The sequence below is a fragment of the Gobio gobio genome (assembly GCF_949357685.1).
Source record: "Gobio gobio genome assembly, chromosome: 17".
NCBI lineage: Eukaryota > Metazoa > Chordata > Actinopteri > Cypriniformes > Gobionidae > Gobio > Gobio gobio.
The window spans coordinates 46,977,763-47,001,860 of NC_137110.1; the positions used below are offsets into that span (position 1 = coordinate 46,977,763).

The following is a 24,098-nucleotide window of genomic DNA, read 5'->3' on the forward strand; positions in this document are numbered from 1 at the left end:
TGCATGTGTGGCTGTAAATGCAGATCACAGGCGCTCCTTCAACTAATGATACACTCACTGTCTGTCATATGAACAATAACTGGTTTATGCGTAGCAACCAGCACACACACCTGGCTTCGATATCACGAGAAGGGAAAGTGCAGGTATGTGCAGTATATTAACCTTAGAAATATAAGAAACAATCTGAAACACTGTTAACAGAACCCATGGCCCTGAGTCTATCTACTGATCTCGATGGGTTTACACACAGCAACACGCGAGCGATGATGTAGGCGGTGCGACGGACGGGTAACGGCAGGAAAACGAAACTGCACCGATTATTACTGCAGGCGTTAACGGGCATGCGTCGCGTTCAGCTTGATTTAGACGAAAACATAATATTGCGTTGCTGCTGCTGATTGTATACACACAGTTCGCCATGCATCTGCATCGAGTTCTGTGCGCGCTCTAGGTAAGACATGCACGCTTCTGGTATATGTTGGAAAATGGCTGAACATAAACAGCTAAAAGCGCCCACACGTCTTTGTTGAAGGATTTCTACCCTAAACGCGATAAACAGCATCGCGAGATTTAAGGCATGACAGTGAAGTGGTGTGGCTAAGTGGTTGACAGCCACACTTTGTGGAAGTTTGTGGAAGGTGTCAAATTCAAGCCTCTTTCACACTGTCTGTCAACGGGTCCATGCCTGCAGATCGCGCCACTCGCCGCTAGTTGGCGCCCTGACACTTTATTTTATATTAAATGTTTTTAGAACTTTGTATAACTTTCTGGAAATGTTCTCTCAAAGCTATGAAGACATGGTCTTCCAGTAACGTTAATATAACGTTCGTTCAAATTTAGTAATGTTCTCAAAACGTTAACATAAAAACGTTATTTTTACGTTGTTCATTGAACGTTTCTTTGTATATATTTAACGTTTGTTACTTCTTGTTTCAGAACGTTCAGAGAACGTTCAAAAGTAACGTTCCCATAATGTTTGCAAAATGATTAAACAATTTTCTCTTAAAGTTCACTTATAACCACAAAAAATATATATTCTTTTTTAACTGTGCAGTTTCATTATTCAAAGAGCATTCAGAAATAACATTCTATTAACTTAATGTGGACATTGGCAAAATGTTGGATCTTTGTTTTATTTGATTTCAACAAAATAGTTAATTTATTCAATGGCCCTGTCCCAAATGGCATCCTAAACCCTCACGGTCTTCCTCTGAGTCCCCACTTTCACAACGTAATGCCGCTTTGACTGCCGGGAAGAAGTCCGCTGCGTAAGAAGGCCGCTGCGGTGCGAAGTCGGCAGAAGTGTGCATCGAGAGTGCATATCGACCTTAAAGGGGGCGCTCGCGAGCACCCTTCTGAGACCTAAAATGACAAATGGGACAGCCTGCGGTCTCGTGGACTTAACGGACACGCGTACACGCATCGGCCATTGTAAGTCCACAAGACCGAAAGTGCACATGAAGTGTGCCATTTGGGACAGGGCCAATGAGCTTCTTATCTAGGGTTAGTTCACCCAAAAATTTAAATTGTCATTAAAGGTGAACTATGTAGGATTTTTGCAGTAAAACTTTGCTATTTTAACCAAGGAACCGGGACGTGTGAGCTATGCATGTGAGGGAGTCGCCTGTCGATTGCGTCATATCTGCGTCACCCTCGGTCTCCGGTTTTATTCAGTGAAACACTTTACTCTCACTGCAGTGTGAACAAGTGTCATAGCAGCCGCCGAGCGAACGTCATAACTTCCTTTTCAACACACTCAGATATATCTAATACGATAAACAGAGTTGCGTTACCTCACACTCAGCACTGGAGAAGAGGAAGTGCCGCCGGCAACCGTGTCATAATAAAAGTCCCGCCGGCGACTATGCCATAATAACAGTCCCGCTCTTCAATCGCTCCTGCGGCCTTGCTCAGCTCCACAACACTCGCTCCTGCTCTGCTTCAGACTACAGTAATGTTAATAATCGCATCCATGAACATGATTTCTGCCCGAGTCCTATCCTGACTGTTTCCCACCGGCTGTGAGGTGAAAACCACATGTCCCGAGATTCTGCGCTCAAACGTGGCGTCATCAAACTACGCCTTTGTTTTGAACAGGCGACCTCTAGTGGACGGAAAAGTTACATCGTGTAGCTTTAATTACTTGCCCTCATGTCGTTCCAAACCCTTAAAGCTACACTGTGTGATATTTTCCCCCATCTAGTGGTGAAAAGGTATATGACCATCCAGTGAATTTTAGTTTCTGTTCCTCTCAATTCCGATTTCGTTTCAACTCCTACGGTGGCCGATTTAGTCCAAGATTAACATGGCTTCCAGTTCGACCTCGTCCACATTCGACACGGTGCCTGTGGGATATTCTGTGCGCAGTGGGATGGATGGAACTCAACTGGCCTAATTATTCGGCTAGAAAGAACTGCAGCTAATCCAGAGTGAGCTTTGATGATAGTAATGTTTATTCAGTCATCCAATTGCAAGGCATAAACAGGTTTGCGTGGATATGTACATAAATGTGGTTTCTGTGAGAGAACAAATAAGGATGGTAAATATACATACACAGTTAAGAACTGTATAACTATACTTATAAGTTACATTTGTATAATGTAACCGTAAACCAGAGCTTATTGTACCATATAGGCGCTATGCAGCTGCATTAAAAGGAGCGGAGCTGCCGCTGCTGCTGCTAACAAGCGGTGTCCGGTTACAAAAGTGTGTGCGCCGCTTTAACGTTAGCACTGCAGTGCGCTCTGTATAACAATTGTTAATATGCCGATCAGACCTGATACATATTTCCATCAACATACATTACAAGCAAATATTTTCTAAAAACGAATAAACATTGTTGATAACAAAATAACTGAATGATTATTCAAATAGGTGAGCATTACGCTATTGTATGTTGACACAAAAATACTTCTGAGGTGACATCAACTGAATTACGCGATGACACACTCTGAAACACATCCACAATGACAATAACTATTATTACTTACGGAGTTATTAACGCACAGAAATACCACACAAGGAAAAACAGACTTTTGAGGAATAAACAAGCCAGGAAAACTCCGTATAACTCTGTTACTGGAGCTGCTGAGATGAAAACTCTCTGCACATGCACCAGACAAGTCTGAGCAAGTTGACGCGCACATGCGCGAGGCAGAGAATTTTGTACAGTGCCATCGAGTGTTAAAACCGGTTAAAACGCGAAAGGCGAAGCTTGAATTTACGGGTATGTCCCTCTTTGGCTAATGTACTTTCAAGATGGAGGGGCAACATGGCGACCACCGTTAGATCCCATTACCTTATGTATTTTCAATGGCATATTATAAACTTACGAGAATACTTTATTACTTGAAAGAAGTAAATATACATTAATGAGCACATATATTTTTGAAAGAACTAAGTGTTTTTAGCTAAGAATAGACTAAAAAAGTTACACAGTGTAGCTTTAAGATTTTCCGAACACAAATGAAGATCTTTTTGAGGAAATTTGAGAGCAAAAATCATAAAGAGATCGTAAAACTAATTCATGAGTGGTTTAGTCCAAATTTTCTGAAGAGACTCGATCGCTTTATATGCAGTGTTGGAAAGGTTACTTTGGAAATGTATTAGGCTACAGATTACAAGTTACTCTACTTAAAATGTAATAAGTAGTGAAACTATTTAAATTACTTAAAGTAATGTAATTGATTACATTTTGATTACTTTTTGATTACTTTTATAATTGGAACTGGAGCTATGTGGATTGATGTAATTGGCAGACGTGGTTTTGCGCTGCAAATTCAAACATATGAGGCGATACTAAAATGTGACTTGAACACACGGCAGACTACTGATTGGTCAGAGAGAATCGTCACTATTTACTGCATCATCATTGCACGCACCAGACAGAGTATGCTGAATATTTTTTTACATTCTATGGAATAACCCCGCCATTTTTAAATAGTTTAGCCAGAGATCGCGTGATATACCCATTACTATTATGGCAACTCAGAAGAATATGCCGTGGTCAAACGAGGAGGTTTCCTTTGTTTGGTTGCAGAAGAGAGGATCTAGCGAGAGCTTGATGGGGCAACGAGGAACGAAAAAGTTTCCTGTGGCGTTGCTATGACGACCAGGTACTATTGTGGAGGTACTATCTGCAATGGAAAACGGAGCGAAAAGCGAGCCGAGACGAGTCGAGTCGAGTCGAGTTGAGCTGGTACTGGTACTGGTCATGTACAGACAAGCATCAGAATAGCATCTCTTCATTAAACGGCATTGAAATGGCAGGAGGCATCATGCACATCAAAAACAGGCAAAGCAACACATTTATATTTGTAACGGAGTGCGTAGTTATGGGAAGAAGGAGGCGAGAACCGGCGAACATTTAAAGACTTTAATAAATATACACAAAATGAAAGTAAAGCACACATGTAATAAAACACAAGTAAATCCAGGCCTGGTCCTCTCTCATCCTTCACTGGTGTCGCTCGTCCTTATATGCCTCCGGGCTCCCTCATGAGAGGACTCGAGATCACGCACTGGTTGCACCAATCACGCACCGGTCTCACTCGCTCCTCCCACGTCTCTCGCTCGCCCACCTCGCCACAATATTATTCAACATATCCTAGCTTTTTGCAGAAAATATTCAGATGTTACTCCCTTTGTAAACATTAACATTTTCATAAGTAACTGTAATTTAATTACATATTTTTTCTCAGTAACTGTAACTAATTACAGTTACGTTTATTTTGTAATTAAATTAACTAGTTACTTGCAACTAGTTACTCCCCAACACTGTTTAAATGATAGGATATGATTGCTTTATATGAACGGATTGAATTTAGGCTTTTATTCACATATTAACATTCATCAACAACACACATCAGTTGTGGTAAAAGGAAGCTCAAGCATGTTCGCTTGACATGCGAGAACAAATGAGGTTCATTCTCATGTTACGCCGCATGTATGAGCTTCAGCAGGAACCAATGAGGTTCATTCTCGTGTTACGCAGCACGTTTGAGCTTCCTCAAGAACCAATGAGGTTCATTCTCGTGTTACGCCGCACGTTTGAGCTTCCGCAAGAACCAATGAGGTTAATTCTTGTGTTACGCCGCACATTTGAGCTTCAGCAAGAACCAATGAGGTTAATTCTCGTGTTACGCAGCACGTTTGAGCTTCCTCAAGAACCAATGAGGTTAATTCTCGTGTTACGCCGCATGTATGAGCTTCTGCAGGAACCAATGAGGTTAATTCTCGCGTTACGCCGCATGTATGAGCTTCAGCAAGAACCAATGAGGTTCATTCTCGTTACGTAGCACGTTTGAGCTTCCACAAGAACCAATGAGGTTCATTCTCGTGTTACGCCGCATGTATGAGCTTCCGCAAGAACCAATGAGGTTAATTCTCGTTACGCAGCACGTTTGAGCTTCAGCAAGAACCAATGAGGTTAATTCTCGTTACGCAGCACGTTTGAGCTTCAGCAAGAACCAATGAGGTTAATTCTCGTGTTACGCAGCACGTTTGAGCTTCTGCAAGAACCAATGAGGTTCATTCTCGCGTTACGCCTCATGTATGAGCTTCAGCAAGAACCAATGAGGTTCATTCTCGTGTTACGCAGCACGTTTGAGCTTCCGCAAGAACCAATGAGGTTCATTCTCGCGTTACGCCGCATGTATGAGCTTCTGCAAGAACCAATGAGGTTCATTCTCGTGTTACGCCGCACGTTTGAGCTTCCGCAAGAACCAATGAGGTTAATTCTTGTGTTACGCAGCACGTTTGAGCTTCAGCAGGAACCAATGAGGTTAATTCTCGTGTTACGCAGCACGTTTGAGCTTCCTCAAGAACCAATGAGGTTAATTCTCGTGTTACGCCGCATGTATGAGCTTCTGCAGGAACCAATGAGGTTAATTCTCGCGTTACGCCGCATGTATGAGCTTCAGCAAGAACCAATGAGGTTCATTCTCGTTACGTAGCACGTTTGAGCTTCCACAAGAACCAATGAGGTTCATTCTCGTGTTACGCCGCATGTATGAGCTTCCGCAAGAACCAATGAGGTTAATTCTCGTTACGCAGCACGTTTGAGCTTCAGCAAGAACCAATGAGGTTCATTCTCGCGTTACGCCTCATGTATGAGCTTCAGCAAGAACCAATGAGGTTCATTCTCGTGTTATGCCACATGTATGAGCTTCTGCAAGAACCAATGAGGTTCATTCTCATGTTACGTAGCACGTTTGAGCTTCCACAAGAACCAATGAGGTTCATTCTCGTGTTACGCCGCATGTTTGAGCTTCCACAAGAACCAATGAGGTTCATTCTCGTGTTACGCCGCATGTTTGAGCTTCTGCAAGAACCAATGAGGTTCATTCTCATGTTACGCAGCACGTTTGAGCTTCCACAAGAACCAATGAGGTTCATTCTCGTGTTACGCAGCACGTTTGAGCTTCCGCAAGAACCAATGAGGTTCATTCTCGTGTTACGCAGCACGTTTGAGCTTCTGCAAGAACCAATGAGGTTCATTCTCGTGTTACGCAGCACGTTTGAGCTTCTGCAAGAACCAATGAGGTTCATTCTCGTGTTACGCAGCACGCTTGAGCTTCCTCAAGGACCAATGAGGTTCATAATTAATACTGGAATTTCAGATGTATTTCTGTTTTGGAATATTTTAATTTTGATTTCAATGAAGAGAGACAATTTGCCACATATCTACTCGCATGAAACCAAATTCCCATATATGTAACTATATATTTTCTTTGTCTGTATTACACAGTTACCAGAGACAATCATAATGGCAGACTTATATTCAGAGGGCTGTTTGGACCCAGAGATCTCCTGTCCCATCTGTCTCCATCTCTTCCTCGACCCGGTCACTCTTCCTTGCGCTCACAGTTTCTGCCTGGTTTGCCTGGAAACAGCTGATAGGGATAAAACCTCTGGATCTGCTCAAGAACTTTGTTGCCCAGTATGTGGACAGGAACATCTCAGCCCAGAGTCCCTGCCGAGAAATGTCAAACTGAAACAAATAGTTGAGAACTACAAGGCCAACAGTGCTTTAGGTGAACTTCGGTCCAGCGCAGAACACAAGATAATCAATGATGAACCATCTTCTGAAGACAGAACAAACTCTGAGGAGTCCACGTCAACAGATTGTGGGGAAAACTCTCTTGAGGAGACGGAAGCCAATGGAAAGAGGTCTAGATTAAATCCCATTATAACTAGCCTTCAAAAAAAGCTTGCTCTAGTAGATGATCTGGTCAATAAAGAGATGGCCAGAGAGGCTGTGGTCAAAGCCACACATGCTGATCTGAGAAAAGACGTGAGCAATGTTCTGGAGGAAATGGCAGAGCTGCTGGAGACCTACAGAAAGACTGGAATTAAATTTTTGGAGGTTGAACTGAAGCCCAGAGAAGATGCTGTTGGGAAAAGAGTGCAAATGCTGTCAGACGTCCAGAAGCAGCTGAGAACGGCAGAACTTCGGGTCAATGCGTTAACAGGCGAGACGGAAGACGCGTGTTTCAGTGACGTCGAGAGCCAAGTTTCCAGCTTGACCGTGGAGCCTCTGCGGGACTTTCCGAACGATCTGGAATTATCCAGCAATTTGAAAAAAGTCTGTGAGAAAATCGAGCACCAAAACAACCAACTCCGTCTTGGACTTGGATCCGCTCAGCGGGCTTTACGTGTCATTCTCAACCCATCCGAGGTGACATTCGACCCCGAAACCATCCATCCCAATCTGGTCCTGTCAGAAGACCTTAAAACCGTGTCTTTTAGCGTCGCCAAACGGCCGTATCCTGTCAGTTCTCAGAGGTTTACCAGTTTTTTCCAAGCTTTGAGCTCCCAGAGCTTCGTCCAAGGAGAACATCTTTGGACCTTTCAGGCCGAGGGTTGTCCTTGGGTTCTGGCCGTGTGCTACGGTGAACTTCCCCGATCCGGTTCTGGTAGTGGTCTGGAGAGCAGCGCTGGATCCTGGTGCCTCATGTACTGTGATAACCTTCTGAGGGCGTACGAAAAAGGAAAGGACACGCCACTTAGACGTACGCCATCTCTGAAGAGAATGGAGATACACCTCAGCTTCAGCGCTGGCACTTTAGCGTTTTACAGTGTTAGTGATGTGAGTGGGGATAAAACTCATCTGCATACTTTTTCAGTGAGCTTTACGCACCCGGTGTATCTGGCCGTAAGGATGATGTCTGGTCAGCCCAAAGCACACATAACAGTCAACTAGCTATTTACAAATGCTGTATTACACCTTACAGTGGTTATTGCAAACGGTACGTTTAATTTGCAAACTCTACAAATTCGTCATCACAGACTGGTTCTTATTGATAAAGTTTTGTGCACTGCATTACAGCTGTGCATTGGGAGATTTATTATCATTAGTGTAAACCACTTGTTTCTGCACTGCTTTCACCCTTTTGCAACTTATTCATCCATATGTGTCCTTTTATGATAAAGTTATGATGCAATACATCATTAATGTTCACCTCTTATGCCCTGAAAGCAACTTGCTGCACATAATTTGTCACATGCATACTGCTTGCAATATTTCATTTAATCAAAATATGGTATTTCTTGACTCATGTTACACATTTGAGCATGTGATAAGCCTGCATTGCATTTTCTTGTCATTTAAACCAATTCTTCTAATTCTGTTTCTGTTTAATGTTTAACGTGTTCTGTTTAACATGTTTATTAATACTTTTTCTGTCTGCATTTAAATAAACAGTAGCATCTACATTCTTCTAATTTTCTATGTATCCAAAGATAATTTTTTTGTAATTGTTGGCTTTTATTTTGAAGTGTTGCCCGGGAAAGGGCGGTTAGTCTTTTATTTTGAAGTGTCGCTTAGATGGGGATCTGTGTTGTGTTGTGTTGTGTTGTGTTGTTATATAGAAATTTCGATTTTAGTGTGCTTTATCATCACAAAAACTATATATTGGTACTGATAACGAATAGATGTGTACGATGAAAATATTTTTTTTATTTAATTAATAAGATTTAAATAATATATAACAAATAACAAGTCTAAATCAACACATTAAACAAAACATTAGTAGTGCAATATAAAATAATGTCAAAATGATTCATAATAAAATACACAAGATAGAAACAAAACCCATGTACTTAGTTAATTTTACACACATATGAATTTATTGATTTCCGTGAGTCTTTTATTGTGAAATGTCGTAACGACGGCGGCCATCTTTGAAACAACGCATTCACGCGGACTTTTATCTGACAAACGAATCGCGGCTGACGCATCAGTTTCGTTCCGCCTGTAAACAAGAAACAACCGACACACCGACTAAAGTTATTATGCCTCAACTAATAACCTATGATCACGTTAATGCTGAAGTACACCAGCCTCTGATCTGAGATCATCGCCACATAAAGGTGAGCTGTGTTTATGAGGTTTATCAGCTGATATATATATAACGTTATATATATCCGTGTAGTCTATGTGAATTTTGTCATATGATACATTACAATGTAAACATCACATTCGTGCTATAGACATACAGAAATATCCCAGTTCATTGAAGCTTTGTATTTGTATTTGGATCAGTATGTGTTGTGTTAGACTGTGAGCTGTTATGTAACGTCATATATCTTTAAATACACAAACACCTTCCAGAGGAGGAACTTTGTTTCTAGAAATATAACATTTTTATAAAAAAAATTGAAATGAAAACGGTTATTCGTATCATCCAGTCATTAAATGATCTAAAGTGGGGCAGTGTTATTATTTCTATACTATTATAGTATTTATTAATATTTTTTAATTCGTGTTTATTTCTATATTTTCCGGTTGTTATGTGCTTTAAAAAATATTTCTATTTAGCTTTATTTTTATTTCAGTGTCAGTGATTTTTAATACTAGCACATTTAACATTTTGAATTTCAGAAAGTGTTTTTTAAAAATGTTACCTTCTTTTATTTGAAATGCTTGTGGTTTCGACGTAGTTGTGAATCGGCTCTTGTGCATTGTATTATTGATAACTCTTAGAAATATGAGCTTCACATGCAAATGAATGGTTGGTGTATGAATATGTATTAAAAGTGTACACTGTCTTGCAGAGGTGTAATCCAGAATGCTGGAGACCGTGACTGATGTGGAAAGGTTGGTCCATTATGGCAACACCAGTGTGTTTCCCACTGCGGATAACAGCTCTGAATTCAACCCTGATCATGAGATCAACATCACCAAACCACACAAATGTCTGCAGATCCTGTACGACGACATCGGACAGTCCAGGTGCGGCCGGCTCACTTTAATAACTGTCTGTAGGACACGTTTAATGTGCTTTTAAATGTCAGTGCACATTTGCAAGTGTATCATATGGCGGGATGGTACATTTGCAGGATCAAAATATCTGTAGTAGATTGTCTGAAATCAGGGTTATCATGCGTATAAGCATATTTCACAATTTCTTCATCTAGCCATTCTAATCTATTTCTGTTAAGTTAAGTTGCAGCAGTGTGTGTGTTCTACGTAGTTTTGTGAGACTGTAGTTTGCTTCTGGGCACTTTGCCATGTTTGAATGCCTGAAGAATGTAGTTTTTAAGCTCGGTTTTCCCTTAGATACAGATGATCTTGTGTAAGGATCTGACAGTAGACGCCTGTGAGGCGCGTGAAATGTGATTTTATTTGTGGAGGCCGTTTACAACACAAGCTTTCAATTCTGCTTTCGTTTCTGTGCCAGTAACGACTCTCTCAAATGGGAATGTCCTGTGTATTTTTAGTAAAAGCCCTGATTCTCCTGGGACCGTTAGTTAGTTTTGTCTTCCTCTGAGGATATTTGTGTTCTTGAATGTCTCTCTGAGCTTTAAAGCGTTTTAAAGAGGCTCTTCAGAGACTCCAGATGTTTGGTGCTTCGGTCAAGACAACTTCCTCTGCTTGTTTGTTAAAAGCACATATCAGCAAATTAAATAGAACAAAAAACAGTAGGTCTATTGTTTGAAATTTCCTATTGTAGCCGAGTGATTTCTTGTAAGGTAACTTCAGAGGAAAACATGAGTTTTTAAGTGTAAGCAGAAATGTGAGGTTTTTTTTAAAGAAAAGTGAGAGAATTTATGTAAGGGACTAAGTTTTGCACCTGTTTACACTACAAAAATCAACAATATTTCTATGAAACTTTGACAAGGTCATATTTTATTACGCACTACTGTTCACAAGATTGGAGTCGGTAAGATTTTAATTAGTTAAATCATAGATTAATATTTGTGCAATATTATTACAATCTCAAATAAAATGTTTTCTGTTTAAAAATATTGTAAGATGTAATTTATTCCTGTGATGCAAAGCTGAATTTTATAATATGCTGAGTGATTTGCTGCTCATGAAACGTTTCTTATTATTATCAATGCTGAAAACAGTTGTGCTGCTTCATATTTCTGTGTGAGATTTTTTTTCAGGATTCTTTAATTAATACAAAGTTCATAAGAACAGCATTTATGTGAAATTGAAATATTTTGTAACATTATAAATGTCTTCAAGTTCAATTTAATAAGTTCTTGCTGAATAAAAGTATTAATTTCTTTGAAAAAATTTTTTTTGATCCATAGTTGTCTCAAAGCAGGTTAATACACAGAATTAGATATTATGCAATAATACAGGACATAAATATTATATAAACAAATAATACCTTTCATTACATAGTTGACTTTCATAAAGGTTTGGTTTGTGTGTTTATTGGAAGTTGATACAGAGAACAAGTTAAAGAGGAAAATTAGTCTGAAACCTAAAATGTATTTGTGAATCAAAGACATAACTCTCTGTGTCCTTTAAAGAGAAACACATGCTAAAATATTCAAAGGATATAATAAAGAACAAAAAAAAGGAAAGCTACATGCTAAAACCTTTCTTTCTGGTTCCCAGGAGGGATATGTGTGGGTAAATTAGGTATTTTCCACTACAGCATCAAAGTTGAAATTCCTGTTTTTGTATGGGCTTGTGTGTGTTTTGTGTGTGTGTGTGGTCTAGTATTGTGGCTATAAATGTCTGTTTTCTGTGCTGATTCATCCAAACATGTTTAATGAACACTCGCTCACAGCAGTCAAGCTTCTGTTTGGGGAGATTTGTAACGTTTTGTCTCTCTCTGTTTGCCCTTCAGGGTTCGTTTCTGGGATCTGATGCTGCTCATCCCTAATGTGGCTTTCCTCGTGTTCCTGGTGTGGAAGCTTCCGTCTGCTCGTGCTAAGATCCGTCTGACCTCCAGCCCCATATTCGTAGCTTTTTACATACTGGTAAGCAGAGCTGCACGATTCTGGATGAATTGAGATTCGAGAATTGAGATCACAATTCTCCCACGATTCTGAACAGACAACTTAACAAAAATATGAATTGGTGCTAGGGATGCACAATATATTGAAATTATCGAAATATCGCAAATTTACATATCGCCAATATCTGAATGATTTTGATAGGCTACTTCAACATTGTGAAAGGGTTACGTTTTAGGTCGACGCATACAGCAGAGAATAGACTGGGCACACGGTGTGACTTGCTTGATGTTAAAAAGAGTTATTAAACGCAATAACTTGCGAAAAACAACTCCTTGCAGTCTCGTGCTGTCTGACACACACACCGAAACGTGTGCACAAGCCGCCTCTCTGAAAGTATGTGATCCCATCAGTTCTGTTTCGTGCCTTGTTACACACTCAAACTCAAATACACACAGAGTTATGTCAAAATGGCTGTCTTGCAAGTATTCATGTAAACACAGTCGGTTATGCTTTAAGTGAATGCGTGTCAATAGGATCTGTGCATTTGGTCTTAAAGTGACAGCCTGCTAATACTGTAAACCTGCTAATACTGTAAACCTGCTAATACTGTAAACCAGCTAATACTGTAAATCTGCTAATACTGTAAACCAGCTAATACTGTAAATCTGCTAATACAGTAAACCAGCTAATACAGTAAACCAGCTAATACAGTAAACCTGCTAATACTGTAAACCTGCTAATACTGTAAACCAGCTAATACTGTAAACCAGCTAATACAGTAAACCAGCTAATACAGTAAACCTGCTAATACTGTAAACCTGCTAATATTGTAAACCAGCTAATACTGTAAACCTGCTAATACAGTAAACCAGCTAATACAGTAAACCTGCTAATACTGTAAACCTGCTAATACAGTAAACCAGCTAATACAGTAAACCAGCTAATACTGTAAACCTGCTAATACTGTAAACCTGCTAATACAGTAAACCAGCTAATACTGTAAACCTGCTAATACTGTAAACCTGCTAATACAGTAAACCAGCTAATACTGTAAACCTGCTAATACTGTAAACCAGCTCATACTGTAAACCTGCTAATACTGTAAACCTGTTAAAACAGTTAACCAGCTAATACTGTAAACCAGCTAATACTGTAAACCTGCTAATACAGTAAACCAGCTAATACTGGAAACCTGCTAATACTGTAAACCTGCTAATACAGTAAACCAGCTAATACTGTAAACCTGCTAATACTGTAAACCAGCTAATACTGTAAACCTGCTAATACTGTAAACCTGCTAAAACAGTTAACCAGCTAATACTGTAAACCTGCTAATACTGTAAACCAGCTAATACAGTAAACCAGCTAATACAGTAAACCAGCTAATACTGTAAACCTGCTAATACAGTAAACCTGCTAATACAGTAAACCTGCTAATACAGTAAACCAGCTAATACTGTAAACCAGCTAATACAGTAAACCAGCTAATACTGTAAACCTGCTAATACTGTAAACCAGCTAATACAGTAAACCAGCTAATACTGTAAACCAGCTAATACTGTAAACCTGCTAATACTGTAAACCAGCTAATACTGTAAACCTGCTAATACTGTAAACCTGCTAATACAGTAAACCAGCTAATACAGTAAACCAGCTAATACTGTAAACCTGCTAATACTGTAAACCAGCTAATAATGTAAACCTGCTAATACTGTAAACCAGCTAATACAGTAAACCAGCTAATACAGTAAACCAGCTAATACTGTAAACCTGCTAATACAGTAAACCAGCTAATACAGTAAACCAGCTAATACAGTAAACCTGCTAATACAGTAAACCAGCTAATACAGTAAACCAGCTAATACTGTAAACCTGCTAATCCAGTAAACCAGCTAATACAGTAAACCAGCTAATACTGTAAACCTGCTAATACTGTAAACCAGCTAATACTGTAAACCAGCTAATACTGTAAACCAGCTAATACAGTAAACCAGCTAATACAGTAAACCAGCTAATACTGTAAACCTGCTAATACTGTAAACCAGCTAATACAGTAAACCAGCTAATACAGTAAACCAGCTAATACAGTAAACCAGCTAATACTGTAAACCTGCTAATACTGTAAACCTGCTAATACAGTAAACCAGCTAATACTGTAAACCTGCTACTACAGTAAACCAGCTAATACTGTAAACCTGCTAATTAGGGATGGGCATTTTTGTCAATTTCTCATTTCGATCATCGATAGGTCTCAAAAACGAGTACTCGAGTAATTGGGGGCGGGGCATGTGCAGGGGGCGGGGCATGTCCGTCATTGAGATAATGAAAATACTGTTATGAAAATGGTTGTTGACAAATACAAACGTGACATGAAAACGGGTATATGAAAACATGAACATATAAAACAAAAAATAACTGCTAGATTATGATGCATAAATGTCTTTGAAAAAGAAACATCTTTATAAAATGACCGTCTCAAATAACCAAGTCAGTAATATCGAGCATTGCCTTTGAGCTGAAACTGTGAAATAACACCACCCTGCAGAGCTTGCTAGCTGGTTAATAAACTCAACCAAACGCACCCTATATCAATATTAATATGAGATTATTATGAACCTATAACGACATAAATCAACACAAAAGGACGTGAATGCGCACGTGAACTTCAGCGTGCTAGATTTTACAGCCGAAGGGTTTGAAACGGAACATTTTGAATGCGCTCTTCCCTTAACAACGCTGATACACGGACAACGAAAGCACACAGAAACATTTTATTAAAATCCTGTTCTCATTATAATGCTTTGACAGATTGACTCTGCACATCATGCACTTCATTTTATTATTCATGATCGAGCGTTACAGACATCGCGTTTTCGAACTCATAGCGAAAAACCAACTTTAAATAAACTAGGTCTACTGTTAAAAAATACGAGAACAGTTTAGCACTGCTGCATTACTAATATCAATGATTCTGAGAAAGAAATAGCCTATCTGAAAAGAATATGACCGTCTCTAAACCATAATGTCAAGCATGAAATATGCGTTTGAGCTGAAACTGAAGAGAATGAACAACAACCGGTATAACGGCAGCGCTTTTCTAGCTTATTAAGCTCAACCAAACGCTTCTTATATTAGATTAATCAGATATAGACAACATAAAAGTATCTTACAACGTGCATCTGCAGAAAAGGACGCGAATGCGCACATGAACTTCACGCGCTAGTCTGAGTGTTCTCGCTAGTTTCTCTGTGGATCAGCTGATATACGGGGAACTAAGCACAGATCATTTACAGCATTCTAATTTCCATCGTGTTTTCATTATAATGCTATGTAGGCTATGACAGATTGGCGCTGCACATCTTGCACTAACCATTTAATGATCTCATGATTCCAGACATCACTGCAGTGCACGCCTTTATTTCGCCGTGGTCTGGAGGCGTGCTGTAAAACGCTAACCAATCAGACCTCCGCAAAACGATGCAATAACCAATAAAAAAAGAGACAAATATATTTTTTTCAGGGCGATCATCGTTCTCATGATCGATGATCGCTGTCACGTTCGAGTACTCGATTACTCGACCACTGTTGCCCATCCCTACTGCTAATACTGTAAACCAGCTAATACAGTAAACCAGCTAATACAGTAAACCAGCTAATACAGTAACCCAGCTAATACTGTAACCCAGCTAATACTGTAAACCTGCTAATACAGTAAACCAGCTAATACTGTAAACCTGCTAATACAGTAAACCAGCTAATACTGTAAACCTGCTAATACTGTAAACCAGCTAATACAGTAACCCAGCTAATACTGTAAACCTGATAATACAGTAACCCAGCTAATACTGTAAACCTGCTAATACTGTAAACCAGCTAATACAGTAACCCAGCTAATACTGTAAACCTGCTAATACAGTAAACCAGCTAATACTGTAAACCTGCTAATACAGTAAACCTGCTAATACTGTAAACCTGCCGCTTTCTGTCAAACATCAAAAGAAAAAGAGAAAACCTCTCACTGCTCTTGGCGGAATAACCTTTGTAGCTTTATCATGTATCAGTGTATATTTAATTCATGTGAAGACTACTGTTTTTAGTTCTTATTTTTAATAACAAAGATAAATTTAAATTACAAAAATAATTGTCCATCCCAAGTTCAGGCGTCTTTGTTTACCTGGATGTTCTTGATGTTAAGTTTTAGGTTGATATATTGACTATATATTACCAAGTCAAGCAAAGAGTTTTTGGTATTTAAAGGGTAACTAAACCCCTGCTCAGAGCTTAACTCCACCCACTGGCAATTTTCAAAAAATGCTGGAAAAGTGGGCAGAGCCCGGCGGACACAGAGGGGACAAACCGAGGGCGGGGCTGAGCAGAGGGCGTGCACCTGAGACCCGCAGTGACGGATTGATTGACAGCTGTCAGACTCGCGAGTCGCAAAGATGGAGGATGACTGGAGTGACGCCAGCTTTGCAACAGAGCGGTCATTTCTCCTACCTTCACCTGAAGTGGAGGAGGGTGAATTGTCTGTAGAGTCAGACACAGACCCAGAGCCTTATCAATGCGAGCCGCTGCTCAAACTGCGTTAACTCCCGATGCCGACGAAGCAGTGAAGCAGCCGCGCAAGAGAACCGACCTAATCTATCTGCGTCCGCGGCAACCACTTGCGTGTCAGGGTTTGAAAGCGCGTCTCATGTATGAAAATTATCTGTACACATGACGGGCGGCAATAATATCGCAAGAAAATCCTGACGTGTACTGACAACTGCATTATTTAACCGTATTTTCTTCAATACAATGTTAAAGCAAGTGTCAAGTGAGTTTCATTCATAATGTTTACTTCATGTAACATGACAGTTCATACTGGACTGAAGCCGTTCTCATCGTGTGATTGGGGGAAACATTTCTGAGGGCGTGGTGAGCTCGTGTCAGGGGCGCGGATAGTAAGCCGTTGGAGGTACCATCCTACGTCACGATGTACCACAACGTCCAATAGGAAAATTCAACTGCAGTAGCCACCGTTCAACCTTAAGAGGGCAGCACTTTGGCGGTTTTACACCATATTTTATAGAATTAAAACACTTTATACTCAAATGTCAAAACATTTACTCGAATCAATGAACAGCATTAATAAAGCCCCAGTATTACAGATCATTAACTAAAAAAAGTTGGTTTAGGGTTTAGTTACCCTTTAAATATTGGTATTACATTTTTTTGTTTGTTTACATTGATGTTTTGCTAAAACACTGCTGGTCACTTTCAGAAGTTGTAGCGATGCTTTTTTTCCCAGAAAAAAAGTGAAACATATAAATAGTATCATTCTCATTTTTTTTATATATATAATTTAAATCGATTTTACGCACTTAAAGCAATGTTGTATCGCATATTGAATATCGCATTATTTAACAAGGTATTGCATATCGCATTTTTCTTCAGTATCGCACAGCCCCAATTGCTGCACTTTTTAATTTGAATTAATTAATTTAAAATATCAGTTTGAATTAATGATTCAATGACTCATAAATACTTCACTTCTTTCATTACTGCATGAATCAGTGTTTTTGAACAAATCTCTTGGTATGAATGATACATACATTTTTGTAAGTCACTTACAAACTTACACTTACACTAAGCCACCTACTGGTGTAACGATGTAATCAATACAAATTTAATTTGAAGCGCCAAGTTACTTTCAAAAGGTAATTTGCTCTATTTTGATCGGTATTTCAATCAGTGTCCTGGTTAAAATCGCAAATTTCTCTGGATTTACACATTCTTGAAAACATTTGTGATGATGTAAGTACACAAGTCAACAAAATATAACATAGGTGTAGTGGTCTTTGGATATTTGAATCTAAAAATCATACATAGTGTGCCCCTCAAGTTTTGCTCTACCGGTAAGCAGCAAAGCGTCCCACATGACCTGAAACTGCAATGTGGGACTTTTGAATTTTGTGGTACTTCCTCTGTGAGTGAAACCTGCACTTTAATTAGTGCTGTTTACTAACTCAAGCATCACTATTATTAGTGCTGGTGATCAAACCTCTCTGTGGTTAAAAGTCTTCTGAAGAGACATGATCGCTTTGACCAGTGAGGTTCATTCTCACACATCAATGTTTTTTACGATCTCTTTTTGAACGTTTTTAAGAGTTTTGGTTGAATAGACTTTTGATGGAGGGACAGAAATCTCTCTGATTTCGTTAAAAATATCTTCATGTGTTCTGAAGATTAATGAAGTTATTATGGGTTTGGAATGATATAAGGGTGAGTAAATGATAACCGAATTACATTTTTGGGTGAACTATCCCTTTAAATTTGAGTTTGTGCATGGTCCTGCAGCGTTTGAATGATCCCTTAAATCATGTGTTGTTGTTGTTCAGTTTTCACCTGCTGCACCATAAAACTTGTGGAAATGAAAGTCTAGTTTCTGTCTGTCCACACCTGTGTTGTACATGTGGTAACAGGCTCTTTCTCTCGTGCCATTCAGGTGTTTGTGGTGGCGGCTGTAGGCATCACACGCGCTGTTGTCTCCATGACTGTCAGCACATCCAGCGCCGCCACACTCATAGATAAGGTAAAAACACAAACAAACACACAGAGCTATCTTAATGTGAACTTCATATTGATTTCGGTCAATCTTTATGGTACTGCACACAACCTAAGAAGCCATTTGTTATCTAAGCTATGCTATTGTGATTTCATTATATTCTGTTCTAGACCTATCAAGTTTGCTTTTGTTAATAGGTTTAATGTACCGTTCAAAAGTTTGGGGTCAGAAAGATTCTTTATACAGTGAGAAATTAATACTTTTATTTAGCAAGGAACATTACATTTATAAGAAGTGACACTAAAGACATTAATAATGTTACAAAAGAATTTCAACTAAATGCTGTTTGAACTTTCTATTCAGAGAATCCTGAAAAAAATGTATCACGCTTTCCCAAAAATATGATGCAACAACTGTTTTCAACATTGATAACAATCAGAAATGTTTCTTGAGCATCAAATCAGCATATCAGAAGGATTTCTGAAGGATCATGTGACACTGAAGACTGAGTTGTGATGATGAAAATTCAGCTTTGATCACAGGAATAAATTACATTTTAACATTTATTCACACAGAAAACAGCTATTTTAAATTGTAGAAATATTTCACAGTTTTTACTGTTTTTTTTATCAAATAAATCAAATGCCTTGATGAGCAGAAGAGGTTTCATTTAAAAATCCTATCAACCCCACACTTTTGAACAGTAGTGTACAGTAGTGTAAGAGATTTGGATATTGGATGGTGTTTATATGACCAGTGATTGAAGAGACATCGGCTGAAACAGAAAGTTGAGATGGAACAAGTTATTACATTATAATGATGGATTATAAAAACAAACCTTTCTTTAGAATACTCCGACCAGGAACACAAATAAAGAATGTAAATCTAGTCTCTTTGGAGTCATGTTGACACATGTTTTGTGATGTGAATTCTTGTTTGTGTGTTTACAGGTGCTTTGGGAAATCACAAGGTTCTTTTTACTGGCTATTGAGCTCAGCGTCATCATACTCGGATTGGCTTTTGGTATGTTCCTTCTTTATACACGTGCAAAATTTCTCATAAAAATAGACTTTTAAAAATGTCTGACAGTGATTTTAAGAAATGTCCATGTTTTGAAACTGTACGTGTTTTGTTGTAAAGTATTGAGCCTATTAAAATGAAGGTTTTTTTTTTTGTATGTGCTGGACTTCCTGTTAAAGTGACGTGTTTTATGATTGTGTTTGCTCAGGCCATCTGGAGAGCAAGTCCAGCATCAAGCGTGTGTTGGCCATCACTGCGGTCCTGTCTCTGGCGTACTCCATTACACAGGTGTGTTATAGAGCCAGTTATTGCACCAAAAACTCTTTAGTGTAGGTGTATCCTTAAAGTGCCCCATTATGCTTTTTCAGATATAACCTTTCATGTACACTTTAAAGGTCCCATGGCATGAAATTTTCATTTTATGAGGTTTTTCAACATTAATATGAGTTCCCCTAGCCTGAATATTGTCCCCAAGTGGATAGAAAATGACAGGCCAGACGAGCCAATCCTGAAGTCTCCTGGTTTTGACAGTCCCTCCGACTAGAAATAGACTAATAACCTGAAGTATATGCTGTAACTACAACAGTTCAGACATGCTGAGAACTGATGTGAAGTGAACTCAGGTCCATCCGTCTCTCTGGCAGCAGCTCGTGCCTGCTCGTGCCTCGTAGACCTCGTTAAACCACGCCCCCTCCGCTCATTTAAAATGCAAAGATGTCAGCCAATCACAACAGTGGGCGTTTTTACTGAAGTCTCACAGCAGACACGCCTCTTGAAGCAGGGCATTCAGCCACAGGGCAAACAGCAGTATTGAAAAAATGCCTTTTATTTCTAAATTATGACATTTTATGATGTAAAAGTCATACTAACAATATAAGTACACCTCAGGAAACATTATAAAATAATAGAAAAATGCCATGCCATGGGACCTTTAAAAAATGCTGGGTTAAAAAAAAAACCAAGTTGGGTTGAAAATGGACTAACCCAGCAATTGGGTTGTTTTAACCCAGCGATTGGGTTGTTTTAACCCAGCGGTTGGGTTAAATGTTTGCCTAAAACAACCCAATTGCTGGGTTAGTCCATTTTCAACTTAACTTGGGTTGTTTTTAACCCAGCATTTTTTAGAGTGTAGTGTGTAATAGAGCTGTTTGTGAATAACCCATTCACTGGGTTAAAACAACCCAATTGGGTTGAAAATGGACTAACCCAGCAATTGGGTTGTTTTAACCCAGCGAATGGGTTGTTTTAACCCAGCGAATGGGTTGTGTTTTAACCCAGCGGTTGGGTTAAATGTTTGCTTAAAACAACTCAATTGCTGGGTTAGTCCATTTTCAACCTAACTTGGGTTGTTAGTCACAATAGAGCTGTTTGGGAATAACCCATTCACTGGGTTAAAACAACCCATTCACTGGGTTAAAACAACCCAATTGGGTTGAAAATGGTCTAACCCAGCGATTGGGTTGTTTTAACCCAGCGATTGGGTTGTTTTAACCCAGCGGTTGGGATAATTGTTTGCTTAAAACAACCCAATTGCTGGGTTAGTCCATTTTCAACCTAAATTGGGTTGTTTTTAACCCAGCATTTTTTAGAGTGTAGTGTGTAATAGAGCTGTTTGTGAATGTAAAAGCTCTGCGAAGTTTCAAAGATCAAGTTGCAGATAAATGGAGTTGTTGTCTCCCAAAAGAAAGAAGCAATTCTGAACTGAAACGAGTCGTCTATAATTACAGTCTCACTTCCTAATTTGCATAATGCCCATCTATGCTCTTTATTGGCTGTCGGCAAACAGCGTCTGCTTTGCTCCGCCCTCAATCACTGTAGTTGTATCTGAGACTGGAAGAGTTTGGTTCGTGTTGTTCATGTGGAGAAGACGCTGTCTTCTGCTGCCAAAGCAAATCCACTTTGATGAGATTAATACGGTAAAAGAGACGCCATCGTTATTGTTTGTATCACTGTGTATCAAGAGCTGAGATTCAGATATGATAATGAGCATTTGTTTTCAGACCAATCAGAGCAGAGCAGCTCTCAGAAAGGCGGGGTTTAGAGAGACTGAATCCTTGATCGAACTGTTTCAGACACTGTGAGAAAAGAGCTGATGCTGCAGTGTGTATTATAAAAAATTGAAGTGTTTTTTTGACCTCCAAAACAAAATTAGGAACCATGTAGTAGCATAACAGGGGCACTTTAAACTTCCCATTGTCATCCACAAACATCCGTTTAACATGAGTGGGATGTTACTTCAGTAATGACTCTGTTTAACCGGTGAATTCACTGTAAATCATGTGGGTTGTTGCTTTAATACAACATCTCTTGCTTTCTCAGGGGACTCTGGAGATTCGTTTCCCAGACAAACACCTCTCCGCCAAAGACTTCAACATCTACGGCCACGGTGGGCGGCACTTCTGGTTGGCCAGCTCCTGTTTCTTTTTCCTGGTACCTAGTTAAGATCTTATTCTTTCTTTTGAACCCGTCTCGTTTATATATCCAACGATTGATTTTATTCTGCATTCAAATCTGTTTTAGGTCTATTCCTTAATAGTCATTCTACCTAAAACTCCAATCAGAGACAGAATCTCATTACCATGTGAGTACACGCCTCTGTTCACGTGTGTTCAGTGTTTGTCGTGTAGGAGCGGCAGATGATTCAGATGATGATGTGAATGTGTTTCTCGCTCCGCAGCCAAGAGGGGTTTTTACGTGTACGCTGCGATCCTGTCCGTGTTGAATCTGGTCCAGGGTTTGGGAAGCGCGCTGCTCTGCGCTGACATCATCGAAGGCCTGTGGTGAGGATTCATGTCTTTCTGCCAAACTTATTCTCTTTTTACTTTTTAGAAGTCTATGTTTCCATCCAAAGTTGTGAAATTAACTTGTGCGCAGAATTGGAATATCACATAAAGCATTTGCGTATAATGCAGCGTTTCCATCCCATGTTTTCAAAAGAACAAAATCATCACTTCCTGAGAAATTTGTGCAAAATATCTGTCATAAAAATGGAAGTTTCTGCAATTGGGGAAGAAACTGTCTCTTTTTTCCTCCATCATAAATGAGTTGCATCTCAGAGCGGCAGACGAAACTCAATAAACGCTGTCATGTTCTCTTGTGTTCGGATGCTGATGTTTGGGATGTGATTGGTCCACTGGTTAGTCCAGTTATCCAATCACAGCCTCTGCTGAGGCAAAGTCGCCGCTGAGGTTTTTTTTTGTACATTGAGGGATTTATTCAGTAAATATGTTTCCATGCGCGTCTTCTTATCTGATAAAAAATTATCCCGCCCTCAATTGACCGTTCACAAAGACCCGCCCCCTTTAGTTACTGTTGCTATGTCCGACAAGCCATGGCGCTCTCACACCACACACACACACACACGTTCTCACGTAGAGAAAATACATCGCGGAGCAAAGAGGACACTGACAACACGACAACAGACAGGACAGAGCAAGTTACTTTTGATTTGAAACAAAGTCTCAACTTTGAAATTGTCTTTTTTTTAAGAAATGTAAACAATAAATAGCGTTTTGTGTCTCTTTAATGTGTCGTGATCGCTGTAGCGCCTCGGTCATTGATAAGCATGAAATAAACATGAATGAACACTAAAATAAATGTTTTTTCAACCGTGGAAAGACGTCAGTAAACACCATTTGTCCAAGTTCAAGTCCACCGACATTAAAGGGTTAGTTCACCCAAAAATGAAAATTCTGTCATTAATTACTCACCCTCATGTCGTTCGACACCCGTAAGACCTCCGTTCATCTTCGGAACACAAATGAAGATATTTTAGTTGAAAGCTGATGGCTGAGAAAGGCTTCAGATAGGCCTCCATTGGCATTCAGTACATTCACACTTCCAAGATCCATAAAAGGCACTTAAAACGTTGTTACAAAGTCCATCTCACCACAGTGACTCTACAATAATTTTACGATGCGACGACAATAGTTTTTGTGCGCAAAAAAACAAAACAAAATAACACCTTTATCCAACTTGTTCTTGTCTTCCGTGTGTGCCTCCACGACGCATGCGCGAGAATATGACGTAGCGACGGGGTTCGGGAATCCATGAAATGCACACTCTAACCCCATTTTGAGAACTACGTCGAGACCTAAAGCACGATCAATGTAGAATTCAACAGCTTAGACACGCGCGTCTTCCTCTGCTTGTAAACAAATCGCTTCTGGGTCATGTGTCCGAACGCCGGATCTGCGTCATATTCTCGCGCATGCGTCGTGGAGGCACACACGTGAAAAAAAGTGAAAAAAAGCCCAAAAGTGAAAACGCTTTTATTTTTTTATTGTCTTTTAATTTAATACAAAATCATTATTTTGTAAACATTTAT

The 24,098-nt window shown here is 39.5% G+C and overlaps 2 protein-coding genes across 3 annotated transcripts in view; both read left to right on the plus strand.

The window, feature by feature from the left end:
- The first annotated feature begins 27 nt into the window (after positions 1-27).
- Positions 28-8,722, plus strand: trim107 (tripartite motif containing 107). Of its 2 annotated transcripts, none has more exons than XM_079839979.1 (2): positions 28-143; positions 6,749-8,722. In XM_079839979.1, exons 1-2 carry the CDS (start codon positions 69-71, stop codon positions 8,201-8,203), a joined length of 1,530 nt encoding a protein of 509 aa, XP_079696105.1. In that variant the 5' UTR covers positions 28-68; the 3' UTR covers positions 8,204-8,722. The 2 variants fall into 2 exon arrangements, with proteins under 2 accessions (XP_079696105.1, XP_079696106.1); XM_079839980.1 differs by lacking the exon at positions 28-143 and adding an exon at positions 266-451.
- Positions 8,723-9,161: 439 nt separating this feature from the next.
- The window catches only part of tpra1 (transmembrane protein, adipocyte asscociated 1), a 19,911-nt gene continuing 4,974 nt past the window's right edge, over positions 9,162-24,098 (plus strand). The window contains exons 1-9 of the mRNA XM_079839987.1: positions 9,162-9,372; positions 10,057-10,234; positions 12,093-12,225; positions 18,692-18,778; positions 19,702-19,774; positions 19,980-20,059; positions 22,091-22,201; positions 22,292-22,352; positions 22,449-22,551. Coding sequence (XP_079696113.1) covers positions 10,071-10,234; positions 12,093-12,225; positions 18,692-18,778; positions 19,702-19,774; positions 19,980-20,059; positions 22,091-22,201; positions 22,292-22,352; positions 22,449-22,551 — 812 coding nt within the window. The 5' untranslated portion in view covers positions 9,162-9,372; positions 10,057-10,070. The remainder of the gene's footprint in view (positions 9,373-10,056; positions 10,235-12,092; positions 12,226-18,691; positions 18,779-19,701; positions 19,775-19,979; positions 20,060-22,090; positions 22,202-22,291; positions 22,353-22,448; positions 22,552-24,098) is intronic.